At 49.4% G+C, this 12,282-nt stretch overlaps 4 protein-coding genes across 4 annotated transcripts; 2 read left to right on the top strand and 2 right to left on the bottom strand.

Annotated features, from left to right (window-relative positions):
- The first annotated feature begins 1,194 nt into the window (after nucleotides 1–1,194).
- EJ05DRAFT_479518 (uncharacterized protein) lies at nucleotides 1,195–2,146 on the top strand. Its single transcript, XM_033744687.1, has 2 exons — nucleotides 1,195–1,936; nucleotides 2,093–2,146. Exons 1-2 carry the CDS (start codon nucleotides 1,692–1,694, stop codon nucleotides 2,136–2,138), a joined length of 291 nt encoding a protein of 96 aa, XP_033596996.1. The 5' UTR covers nucleotides 1,195–1,691; the 3' UTR covers nucleotides 2,139–2,146.
- Nucleotides 2,147–2,199: 53 nt separating this feature from the next.
- Nucleotides 2,200–5,344, bottom strand: EJ05DRAFT_443437 (glycerol-3-phosphate acyltransferas-like protein; the record flags this gene model as incomplete). The annotated part of the gene is made up of 10 exons (XM_033742087.1): nucleotides 2,200–2,383; nucleotides 2,432–2,691; nucleotides 2,780–2,971; nucleotides 3,023–3,139; nucleotides 3,196–3,355; nucleotides 3,408–3,914; nucleotides 3,971–4,115; nucleotides 4,168–4,278; nucleotides 4,530–4,748; nucleotides 4,810–5,344. 10 exons carry the CDS (start codon nucleotides 5,342–5,344, stop codon nucleotides 2,200–2,202), a joined length of 2,430 nt encoding a protein of 809 aa, XP_033596997.1.
- Nucleotides 5,345–6,901: 1,557 nt separating this feature from the next.
- On the bottom strand, nucleotides 6,902–8,480 carry EJ05DRAFT_533212 (serine/threonine-protein phosphatase 4 catalytic subunit). The gene is made up of 3 exons (XM_033749116.1): nucleotides 8,254–8,480; nucleotides 7,953–8,186; nucleotides 6,902–7,890 (listed from the first exon to the last, which is right to left on the bottom strand). Exons 1-3 carry the CDS (start codon nucleotides 8,267–8,269, stop codon nucleotides 7,187–7,189), a joined length of 954 nt encoding a protein of 317 aa, XP_033596998.1. The 5' UTR covers nucleotides 8,270–8,480; the 3' UTR covers nucleotides 6,902–7,186.
- A 1,040-nt stretch (nucleotides 8,481–9,520) lies between these two features.
- On the top strand, nucleotides 9,521–11,609 carry EJ05DRAFT_489245 (uncharacterized protein; the record flags this gene model as incomplete). Its single annotated transcript, XM_033745771.1, has 3 exons — nucleotides 9,521–9,546; nucleotides 9,731–10,590; nucleotides 10,639–11,609. 3 exons carry the CDS (start codon nucleotides 9,521–9,523, stop codon nucleotides 11,607–11,609), a joined length of 1,857 nt encoding a protein of 618 aa, XP_033596999.1.
- Nucleotides 11,610–12,282: the final 673 nt, after the last annotated feature.

The following is a 12,282-nucleotide window of genomic DNA, read 5'->3' on the forward strand; positions in this document are numbered from 1 at the left end:
AGGCCATGAATAACATATGAGTTTCAGCATTTGTCTGTGGTGTGTGGGATCTGCCAAAATAAGGGAAAAGTTAGCAGGGGCCACGAGGGAGAGAAGACTTATCTGCATTCGGCATGTGTTTGAGGCGTGTGGGATCTGCCATAAGAAGTGAGAAGTCAGCAGAGTCTATAGAGAAGGGAAGGGTATGTGGTGTGTTAGATCTGCCATAAGAAGTGGATGGAAACTTAGCATGTGTTTGAGGCGTGTGGGATCTGCCATAAGAAGTGAGAAGTTAGCAGAGATCATGACGAAGAGAAGAGTATGAGCAGGTGTAAGCATCAGTCAAAAATCAGAAAAAAGGGCAGTCCCTGACAGGGCGACCACCAACCAACAACATCCATTGGTCTTCAAGCCGACGTGAGCCAGCCGTCAGTAACCCAATTTTTTTGTGGACAGGAACGAGGCGGCAATTGGTCAAAGTGAAACACTACAAAAGACAAACAATTGCAATCTCGAAACGAGACCCAAAACCAAAGAGAGAGGATGAATCATCATGTGAGACTGGAGAATGGAGTGATGTGAAGTGTGATGGTTGAACTTACTTGAGTGGATCTGATGAAGAGCGGCGAGTGATGTATGAAGGGAAGTCTGGTGGTGGTCAGCCTTAGATGCTGACAGGAAGGAGAGAAGGAAAGCAGATGCCAGGAAGCGAAGCTGCTGTTGGAGCTGAATCCGGTTTGAAGCTGTGGGATGAAGGAGGAAGAGATTTTTAGTAGGGGAGAATCTCTTATATACTTTTCCAGACAATCAGGGTCCTGATCCGTGCTTTCTCGCCTCTGGCAAGACATCGGCAGCTCTCTAGCGCTTCGAGTGTATAGGTGTAGCCAATGGGAGGGTGGCAGGAAGGGATGTGTAAGCAGGGAATGGGAGGATTGGGGGGTGAAGGACGAGGACGGACGATGAGAGAGCTGGAAGCGATTTCTGGCGGCGGCAAAACGAGGCTGGACCGTCACAACCACGGGGGATTTTCACGTAGAAAGTAGATTCAGTTGTAGACATAGACCAGGGCTACAAGCCCGTATACTTTTATTGATAGAAGAAGACGTTGTCGTGGCGGCGTCGACGTGAGAGCGGATGAAATCGAGTTTGACAAAGTTGCCGCAGTGAAGACTATGATCCCACACTGAGTTTGCACATCATGAATTCGGGGATAACCACCATGAAAACTATATGCATCGCTTCGTCTATCTTGTAGCTAGCCCCTCATGATTTTCCCCTGAGGATATTATTTTGTTGTTGATGTCCAGTGGCCGGGGAGGTGTGAGGGCATGTGGAGGGCATTCGCGGCGTCGGGAGGACAGCTTGGGAGACCGGCGACAGGAAGGCTGCAGATGGCAATGCAAGACGGAATAGATGTATTATCCTACAGACAGTAAGCTATAGACAGATCCAGACCTTCATTCGACGACAATATCTAGAGAATTCGTCGTCGTAGGGGCTGAAGACACTGCCGGGCGTGGACATACAATCCCACACCGTATAGTGGGCAAGGCCGACCTGCAATTTCGCACTTTGATATCGTCGTTCCACCCACCACGAACCTTCAACATTCCTTCATCCCCAACACCACACGACAACCACCACCATCAACACCACCACCAACAACAACAGCAACGACAACACCAACAACAACACCACCACCAACACCACCAATGGCTGCCAGCAGCCAAGCAACAGAGAGGGGGGAGAGGGCGCCACCAGTTGGCAAGGACCCCTCCTCTATCCAGCAATGGATAGAGGAGGTGGAGAGCGAAGAAGAAGAGGAAGAAGAAGAAGACGACGACGATGGGTCGCCGCAGGAGTCGGAGGGGGATGAGAATCCCACCGAAGACGAAGACGAAGAGGACTGTGCCTGGGACTGCTGTCGCTGCTCCTCCGAGGCACAGGAGGGGGACTCCTGCGGTGCCTGTCAGCACGAGCGGTGTTTGGCGTGTCTTTGATACCCATACCTGACGCAAGTAAGTAAACTCCAGACATATCCAAGGACTAGCACCGAGCAGTAGACACACAGAAACACATGAGGAAAGGGAATAGTACAAGGGTGGAACCTTACAGTCTCCATAGCTATCAAAGGGAAAGCCAATTCCGCCAGGAATTGAGCCTACATCCCTGGCATACCACACGAACTTGAAGCAGTTCTATCAGTCATCGATTGCTAATTCACAAATTCGCTCTAGGCTTTCCCATCGTCGTACGTCTTCTTCGTTGTTTCTTGTCCGGCTCCGGGCCCAGCGGGGCCACCGGTTTGGCGGCGGCAGCAGCATCGTCAAACAACTGCTGACCACAAATCTCGACCAGTGCCAGTACACGTGTTTGCACCGTCGCCCCGTCTCGCCTGTTCTTCCTAAAAAAAAAATCAGTAAAAGTACCGTGGGCAATTCCGCTCACATACCCTTCTCTCCTACTCTGCGAAATCATCTCCGCCCAGTCCCACAGCTTGCCCTTCGCCAGAATACGACCAGTCTTGGGGTCGCGAGAGGGCCTCCAGTCGTCAGCAAGTCTCAGCGTTGGCGGGACTTTCGAGTCTTTCGTCTTCGCTGACGATACTATAATCCCCTCTTCCTCAAAGCGTTGATAGGCGTTTTTGAGCGTCTCCTTATTCACAGCCTCAAAATACGACAGGTCGCCCTGATGGTATAACGTCTTGCCGAGCTAGAAAAGGAGGAAACGTCAGGCAAACAGATCTTCACACACACACAACGCTACACCACAGCACAAACATAAGAATCGTGAGACATACCAGTTGTGCTTGATCCTGTACCTTCTTCGTCTCGAGCCAGACCTGCGACGATGCAATAGGGGGCGTGAGCATTATAAGACTCACGGCACCCAGCCAACTCGCCTCAATGAATGGCCAGATCAAGAAACAGTAGAAATCGAAATTTTCGCGGCCCCTCTCTCGTTCCCTCTCGCTCAGCTCAACGAAGCGGATCTCACCTTGCGGTAGCGCTGAGAGCTCAGAAGCACCATCTGATGGAGCCACAGGAGATGGCCCATCACGAACAACAGTCACCACATCGTCATTTTCGAGAGAGCGAATAGTCTTGCCCAAGTTGGCCTCGAGACCTTCCGTTGGGAAAATGAACTCGCCGCGGAAGAGCTGCATACTACATTAGATACTGGCAAGAGCTGTAAACATGCAGGAAGACGACATACCTGAGAAAGAAAGTACACATGATCACGCAACTCCGTGTAGGAGATCCTCTGTTCTTGACGCCCGCCGCCCTGCTTGACACGTATATACATGCTAGCACTGGTAAGAGCCTGGAGAATGAAGAGATGGATCGTCATATTGCGGTAGAATGAGAGCTGGAACCTGAGCATCATCAGCAAGGCATTCCAAACGTGCGCTGGCAAAAACAGCATACCTGTCGACTGCGTAGTATGTATCTTCAGGCAGTCCTTGGACGACACCAACAAGATCAGCACCAAGAACATCTAATCCTCTCTCAACGACGACACTTGTTGGCAGACCCGAGAAATGTGCAACACGACCTCCTTGAGAACGCACACGGTCGCTTAGCCATTCGACACGACGTATCAATTCTGATTTCCCAACACCACGACCTCTCAGGGTCAAGAGTACGGTGCCGATCAAGGCCGTAGGCATCACAACAGACACTTCATTGATCTCCGACAGGACACGGTACCCCAGAGTTCTTAGAAGACGGAGCCTCGTCTCCTTATCATCGATACGCTTAGGCATCTTGCTGTAGCGTGCGATTTGCTGATCAATGAAACCCCTCAAACTCCACGGCTCATGAAAGCGAACATCGACACGTCCAAGTTTGAGCGAGAGGATTGAAGATGCAGACAGGAAGTCCATCAGGTTCTCTTTTTGCTTCGGCTGCCCGAGGAGCTCACTTATATATGAACTGAAGAGCACGATCAGCACCAATTGAGTCGCTATACCCGCGAGATGAGCACTTACTCTACTTCAATGACTTTGTCATACTGCGTGCTGACAGGACATATTATGGTGTCCTTGACACGACCAGACAGTACACTATCGAGGATATAGCTGAGCACACCGAATTTAGGAGGAAGAAGCTTTCCGGTTCTCGAGCGCCCGCCCTCTGTATCTTATTAGCAGGTGCATTTGCATTCATGCGAGATCATCCTACTCACCAACAAAACATTCGAAGTTGAAACCATCCTGAAGCAATACGTCGATATAGGCTTGCACCATCGTAACGTAGAGCTGATCGTCACCAAAGCTCCTGCGAATCCACATAGCGCCTACAGGGATAATTGTGTCAGCTCACATGTCTCTCATATTCATGCTTTGGCAACAGTCCAATAAGTTCTGATACACACGACTCTCCACGCAGCACTCATGAACGCCACCATGAAGTCTGCCTCCAGGAGTACCAATGCTGTTTCCTTCAAATCAAATCGAACAATGTACATTGGCTACACATGCCACCGCATGTATCGTAACAATGAGGACTTCGCCATGCGACAGGCATACTGAGAGATGGTCAACTTACCTGCATGCTGCAGAAATGTTCCAACAAGAGGAAAATTCAAGTTGTCGCCAGCTACCACGGTTGGAAGCGCAAGCCCAAGCCGATAACAGACCAATTGCAACGAGACGTAGTCAACGTGTGATCTATGACAAGGCAGGAACACAATCGACTGCTTATTCTTGGCCGCCTCTGTAGCCACTGCTCGTAGACGAAGGACCTCCTCGCTGGACACATGGATGCCTGTCTCAGATCAGCCCTGTACAGCCATGTCACAACACAGTATCATGGACATTTATCTGACCTTGATGGTATGCCCTCGTCAACAGCTGTGTCGCCAGATAGTAGGCCCCACGGATAAAGCTTTTACTCTCCATCTTGCAAATCATATTATCCGTAATATCCTCCGCAACCTCTCTGATCTGCTCGCCAATCTCTTGCCTCCTCCTGGCGCGATCCTTCTTCCCCAGAGTCCCTTGCTCAATCTCAACATCCACTCTTCCGCCCGCAAGTTTCGCGATTCTCTCTTGTACCCGCACATCCTGCATCACCCGGTTCTTCATCCGCTCGCTGAAGCCAGAGTAGAAAATTGGCTGACCCACGATCGAGTCGTATGATCGCCACCCGGTCCCGGATACGTACAGCGAGACCTCGCGTAGGAAGTCCATGGGCGAAGTCCGGAATCGTGCCATGTTGTCTATCAGGTTTTCCTCGGAGCTGGGCGCGTCGTAGCCCGCGGGGTGGAGCGCGACGTGGTCGCCGCGGATCGAGATGTCAGGAGCAGCCGTGGAGGCATCGCGTGCTGCCGCTGCAGGTGAGGAGCTTCTTGATGACGGCATTATGGTTGAGGGGAGGTTGTGCTGTGGTGTGGGTGATTTTTTTGTTGTGCAATCGCAGGTTGTGGGATTCGTGGTGCGGTTTTGGGGCTTCGACGTTGCGCAGAGAGATCTACACGAATGCTTTCTTTTCCCCCCTGGGTCTATCAAGCGCAGGGTACTCGGAATTTTGAAAGGAGATGCGCTTGGTGCTGTTCGTTGTCGAGGATATTCGCGAGGGTGGGCGTCGCTGGGAATTCGAGTCTTGACGAAGCTATGGTATGCGAAACAACCCGAGTCTTTTGGCAGTCTTCCTCGGAGAAGATATCTACTACAAGGTTACCTCGACCGAAGTGCCTTCCTCTCCAGCCCAGCAAGGCAAGGAAGCCGTAATCGAGTGTCGTCGCGAGGTCCGCTTGTTACCTAGGTAGATGCGTATAGGTGATGAAATGCGAAATGAAGCAGTCCTTTTATCTTCTTCAAAGTTGCGAACCTTTCAATCTCGACCAGACAACCTTGTCGCCAGGTCTCCGCTTGCTCTGCACGAAGACTTGACAAGCAGGAGCATGATGATATCAAGCATGGTGGTATGGCGTCCAATGAGGGGGGTGATATACAGAAGGTTAGTTCGGATTATTAGCTTCTGTGCTTTGGCCCCGATCACGAAACCTTGGAAGGGAGGGAGCCGCGGCACGATGGGATGTCGTCTCTCCTGTGGGGAAAACTTTCCAGCCAGAGCCCTGTGGGTCTGTCTCCCCTAACCGAAACAGACTTTACCACATTTGCTCAAACGTGAGCGAATATGCACTGCTATGTTAATACACCTGCAGACGAGGTTCGTGATATCTTACATATTGAACCAGGAAAAATGGAGAAGAGTCCTTGTATGTGCTCTCTTGCTTTCTTTTCCTATAACCCCCCTGCCAACTTCTGACATGGCCGTGAATCTACTTGATGAGAACATCACCCTAGACGCTACGACATGATTAGGGAGAAAGTATCGTACCTAAACTAAATAAGAGCACATAATTCTCGCATCTTAACGTCCATGACAGACACGAGGCAGGAATTCGCCAATATCAATACTGCTCTTCGTAGCGAAGAACGGAATGACAAACATAATACATTGATGTGTCTACTGCCTTGGGGCCTGGTGTCTAAAGCGGACTCTCAAGCAGAGAAAAGCCTACTAATATAGCAGAGCGAGAATGAGACGCTAAATTAAACGCATACTAGCATGTCCATGCTGCTGAGTTATATTATCTGGACATATTGCGTTTGTGGTGGTCATGATGATGACAATGATGATGGTGATGATAACAACAGTCTTCCTGGACTCGAGACTTGAGCCGGCTTCTATCCCTCCAAGACCCTGCGCGTGAGGAGTCTGAGCAGGTAATAAGCCATCAAGGCATGTGCTTGAAGGTCTCAAATTTCAAGGATTGTGATCCAAGTAACTCGATGATTTTGGGCGTGACATAAATAGATGGATGATCGATTGGTTAGCAATAGAGGGACTGTGCGGAGGATATATTTAGCTTGTTGATTCGGATATATAAGTAGGGATTGGGTCAATTTTGTGACCAAATTGCATTATATTTGTCATCTCCATTTGATTCGACATGGTCGACTCTATGCTGTTTCGTATACGAAGTACAAGTCTACAAGACCAGCCCACAACCACATGAATCATCCACACATCAAGATATCTACGAGAATATAGTAAACAACCGAGCAAACGCCTCTAAATGCAGTTGAATCATGGATGATGTCCTCCACGCCTGAATATGCCGCACCGAATAGGATTTGTGGTTCCCAGGATCATCTCTTCCGTTCATGGTCGCCTAGGGTACCAGGGTATCTGAATCAAAGGAAATACTCAGTCTGCACCTCTTTGCCTTGCTGGTTCTGTTGCTCGGCTCGATGTACATCATTTTCTGGAGCTGCTTCAAAAACATTAAAAAATCGTGCTCCTGTGTCGCTGACTTCTAGAACGGAGGCCATGTTACCGCAGCGATAGCAGTAATTTGGTGCACTCCAGACTGTACTGAGTCGATCTTCGTACAAAACTTGGTATCCTTCTTGACACAGTTGGTGAGCGCGTAGTATATGGGACATGTTGTTGACCTCCAGAAACTTTTTCACCACTTGAGCACCGAACGTGTATCCGGCACCTCTTGGCGACAGGCTGAATTCATCGCGCTCGGAGTCTGGATCACTCCACACTAGATCAGCCATGGGCCCCTCGTGAGGAATCTCTCGGAAGCGGTCGATAATCTTGATCTGGTCGATCGAATGTATACTTGGCGACAGACCTCCGTGTACGCAGAATATCTGGTCATTGATCACCACGGACAATGTGAGGAAGTCAAACATATCTGTGAAGTAATGCCATACGTTCGCATTGCCATATTTTCGACTGCATTCGGTGTAGAATCCGTATGACTGTGTCACTCCTCGAGATTCATGATTACCACGAATAAGGTGTACGCGCTGTGGATATCGAAGTTTGAGGCACACGAGTAGGGATATTGTTTCGACGCTGAAGAGACCACGGTCAACGTAGTCACCTAAATCGATAAACACCTGTTAGGAGATAGACGCTTTAGCAGTAGCCTGTGTCGTTACGTACCGAGGAATAGGTAGTTGGTATCTGGGGGAAAGCCGCCAATCCGAAAGATCTCTATCATGTCGAAGAATTGTCCATGTATGTCGCCCACCACTGTGACTGGAGCCTTGATGTGTACCACATTGCTCTCCTTCATTAGCAGCTCTTTTGCTTTGGCGCATATTGCCTCAATGACTGATTCTGCGAGGAGCTCTTTCTTGTATAGCCGTTGTATGCATTCGTCGAGGTCCAGGGAGTCTATCGCAAAAATATCAGACCCACTGCAAATTTCATGAGAGTACGAACGAGCGAGGAAGAAACTCACTTGGTAGGCCAGGCATAGTTGGTAGCTCTCAGACAGCACACCGGAAAAGAGGAAGGATGAAGACGCTCTAGTAGAGCAGGATGGATGTGTTTTAGTATGAAACCATTCTCCAGGTAGACAATAGTCTAAGACAGACTGAGGACTTATACCACAGTGAAAGGAGCCTGTATAGAAGGACAATGCTTGGGAGAAGCTGACAACATAAATGCCCTGAGGCGTCACCTACCTATCTAGAAGGAAGTGCGCCAAGGGTAGTGGTGCCTGGGGCAGAAGTACCTAGGTATCGCCGGGACCAGGGGAGGTCGGTTGGTGAAAAGACGCCAAACCACTTGCGACGTCCGTTAGAAGCTTCCCTTTTCCTCCAAATCCATCCCTTCCTACATCCCAACGGGTACGACGCCACAACCATAGTGTACAAAAGTCTCTCCATATATATATAAAGCCATCCATTCGTTGTCTATATCTGCACACCTGACCCTTCGGTCTATGCACATATGTCTACCGTTTCAAAGCTATAGAGCTCGTCGCCACCAGGCATCAGACCATATGCCATCTGTCCCAACGTCGATTAATTGTCCGCCGGGCCTCAATTGCTCACCAGGTAAGCTGAAACACGTTCTTTGGAAAGTCAGTACTGTTCCGCTCCTCATATGTGACTCTTGAGTTATTTCTAAACCAGACCAATCTCGTTATCCTCAGTCATGAAGCGAAGTAGGATATGGAGTGAACCAAGTCCCGTTGAGTCTACCAACCTAAACACGCTACCTCTGCATCATATCTTGTCTTTTCTCAGGGTGTCGTGCCGTTCTTTGAAACGGCTTTTAAGTAAGCACAGAGGTCTCGATTGTACAGGTTGCATCTTCTTTTTCCACAGCGAGCCGATGCGGGTTTGGCTTCATCAATTATTGGCTGCTTTTCTGTATCCCAGAAATGTCCTACTTGTTTATTGCTGTTCTCTATACATCCTCTGTCCATCCACTGTCATCTGCTTTGCAAGGTAGACACGCAAACGACACTGATCGCGTTGTTCTTGGTTGAGTGCTCAGTCGGGAGGCATGAAGGGTCACCTGACTAGACCTCCTTCCGCTCCGCACCACTCAATCTACCCACTCTTCCTCACGCTCCATCTGCATTCTCTGGCCGCCATCGTCTCTTCATGTCTAACTCATGTCATCTCAGAACATCCTCTGTAACAACAAGAACTCTGATCTTCTTCAAAAGCATACCTGCCTACGAGTAGGTCGCACCTTGCGACCTGCTGATGGCCATGTACCAGCAGCAAGGCCATAGACCGTAAGTCATTTCCATATATCACTACAGCCATGTATCAGCATGATATACTGCGCGTCTATCTACCTCCTCTGCTATAATTGCAGGTACACGGCACCTCATCAGGTCGGCTGTGGATCGCTCTCGGTGTTTATTTCTCTCTATTTTCAATCAAGCTGTCGCTAACTCGTAGATGTCTGATGTACAGGGGAGGCTTTCCATACAAAAAGAAAAACAACCCCGTGGTCACTCGCTACCCTCCTCCACCGGGCTACCAACCAGGCTACCAGCAAACTGGTTACCAACCCCAATGGCCTCAAGGCCAGCAAGCTCCAGCTCCCAGTACTCAACAGGCATATTCCTATCCAAATCAAGTGCATCAGTCTCCCCAACACCAGAGTCAGGGATATTCCCAGCAGTCACCGTATGGCACGTATCCACAGGCGGCCCCCCAGCATTACACCCACCCTTCCAACCATAGTGGCTACTATCAACCGCCTCCCCATAATCAATACACACCGCAGGTAGTACAACAACAGCAGCAGCAACCTGTGCATCCCCAACAGTATCAACACCAACATCAGCACCAGCCAGCCCTGCAGCACAATTCCTCGTCTTCCTACACAGGCAATTCCCCTCAATCTACATTCTACCCTACATATTCGAGTCATGTGTCAGCCTCACCCCAGAGCGCACACAGTGCACAAGGATCATCCTCATTTACACATCACAAAGGTATGCAAAATGGCCATCCTTATGGTCAAACTTATCCTCCCCAAACGCACATCCAGAGCCATCATTCGCGGGCCTCGCAACCACCTGGTCCGCAGTATCCTCAAAGCCAAGGATACGACTGGCTCGGTGGTGTCTATGCGGATGACATGGGTACTGACGCTATTATTCCGCATGTCGATGAAGCTCCGCCACCACGAAAGCTTCCTAAAGAAGGACCGTGTATCTTTGCCCCCGAGGATGAGCATGTTTTCTGGGATTTCGAGAACTCTGTCGGAGCATTCTGGCCAAAGGCCGGAGACTACGTAAACCCTCGAACAAGCATAGGTGTTCAAGGTATTTGATTAATTTGATGTAACATGCATAATCACTAAATCATTATAGTTTGGCGGTCTGCTCAAAGGCTCACGCGGCCGCTACCAAGCTTATGGAAGGAAGCCGAAGAGCAAGCACAAGCACCTCCTAAAGAACCACTCAACTATGGCAACTCTGTTTCAGAGTATCATACTGCTGAGAATGCTCACGAGTCTCAACTTGACGTTCGGCAGACAGACTTTTGGGAAGAGGTAAAACACTTTTCAGAGTTCAAAGAATTACAGATACCACGGACGTCAAATCCTAGAACCATATCCAAGGATGAATGGAGCATCATGGACTCTTTAGACCAAGCATTGAATACCTCAATAAATTCTCAGCCCCCGACATCTTTAAGCCTACAAGGTGGAGAAAAGCAAAAAACCTTTGGATTTTCAGTTGACAGCAACCACCGTACCAGTAGTCAGTCATCGAGCAATGGAAAGCGTCGGTCTCCCGGACAGGATTATAGACAGACGAAGCCCCCTACCGATCTAACACAAAATGCCGAGCTAGACGCTGCCCAGGAGGAGATCCTCGCCCGATTAGGTGTCTCAGGGCCAGCGAAACCTTCTGTTTGGACGCCTGCTGATGTTGTGCCTGGGTCTATACCAGGTGCTCCACCTCCGCCGCCGCCGCCACCACCACCGGAGCCCCAAATGAGGCGCTCACCGTCAATAGATCCCTGGGCGGAGAATCGAGACCGACGTTCCCCCTCACGACAGTCTTCTGGCAGCCACAAAACAATTGCTGGTTCGGACTTTGATCCAGACGGCCATGACTCTCGTGTACTGAATGAAGAATCGATCAAGACCGAAGATGTTACGCATAAAACGGAAACTTCTCTCCTTCGCAAGCGATCACGAGGTAACGACCTTTCGCTGTATGCCGCTTCGGACCTTGGCCGTAATCAAGAGGATGATGGCGGCAGACAAGCTGATGATGGTGGTAAGAAGAAGCGGCCTAAGCTGAACGGCCGCATCAGCTCCGTATATGGGTAAGCTGTTCTTCTCTAGTCCATTATATTCCTAACGAACAAGTAGCCGCCGTTAATATACAGACTCGCAACCTTGAAATGTTTTCATGGACTTCTTGCACATACCATGTCACGGCTGTGCAACGCATTGTGTTTCAAAGGCACTCTCACTTCACGAGTGTCTTAAGTCGTTCCGTCCCTACACAGACATAACTTAGAATAGCACTTTGCAACTTGTCTTGTAATTGTCGCATTCTTTGGCTCTATAACTCACTCTCACAGCCTGACAAGGTGTTTGGGTTCGCTTGGGTACTGTCTTCTTCTTGAATATACCTTTTTCTGCCCAATGGTGGGTTTGTTTAGAGTTTGGCCTATCTGGTTCAGTATCGCTGTATTCCTTTACCAGAGTCATTTTTCTGCGCTGAAAGAATCTCGCACGCGGAATCCCATGGCCTGATCGCCGTCTGTTCATGTCAATATTGCTACCCTGCTACAGTTGAGCTACTTTGCTTAGGCGAGTCGTACTAGCTTTGGTTCCACTGGTCTTCTAATTCAGTTGCCATAAGTCACTTCTATATCTCGCATTTTGGTAGTATTTACCCAAAAAGTCCCGAGTCCATTGCAGTCACAACGTTCTTTACGTCGATCAAAAAGTCTCTAATCTTCTTCAGTGTGCCAAATTCATGACTCTCCTTCAT

The sequence above is a fragment of the Pseudovirgaria hyperparasitica genome (assembly GCF_010093815.1).
Source record: "Pseudovirgaria hyperparasitica strain CBS 121739 unplaced genomic scaffold EJ05scaffold_16, whole genome shotgun sequence".
Classification (NCBI taxonomy): Eukaryota; Fungi; Ascomycota; class Dothideomycetes; order Acrospermales; family Acrospermaceae; genus Pseudovirgaria; species Pseudovirgaria hyperparasitica.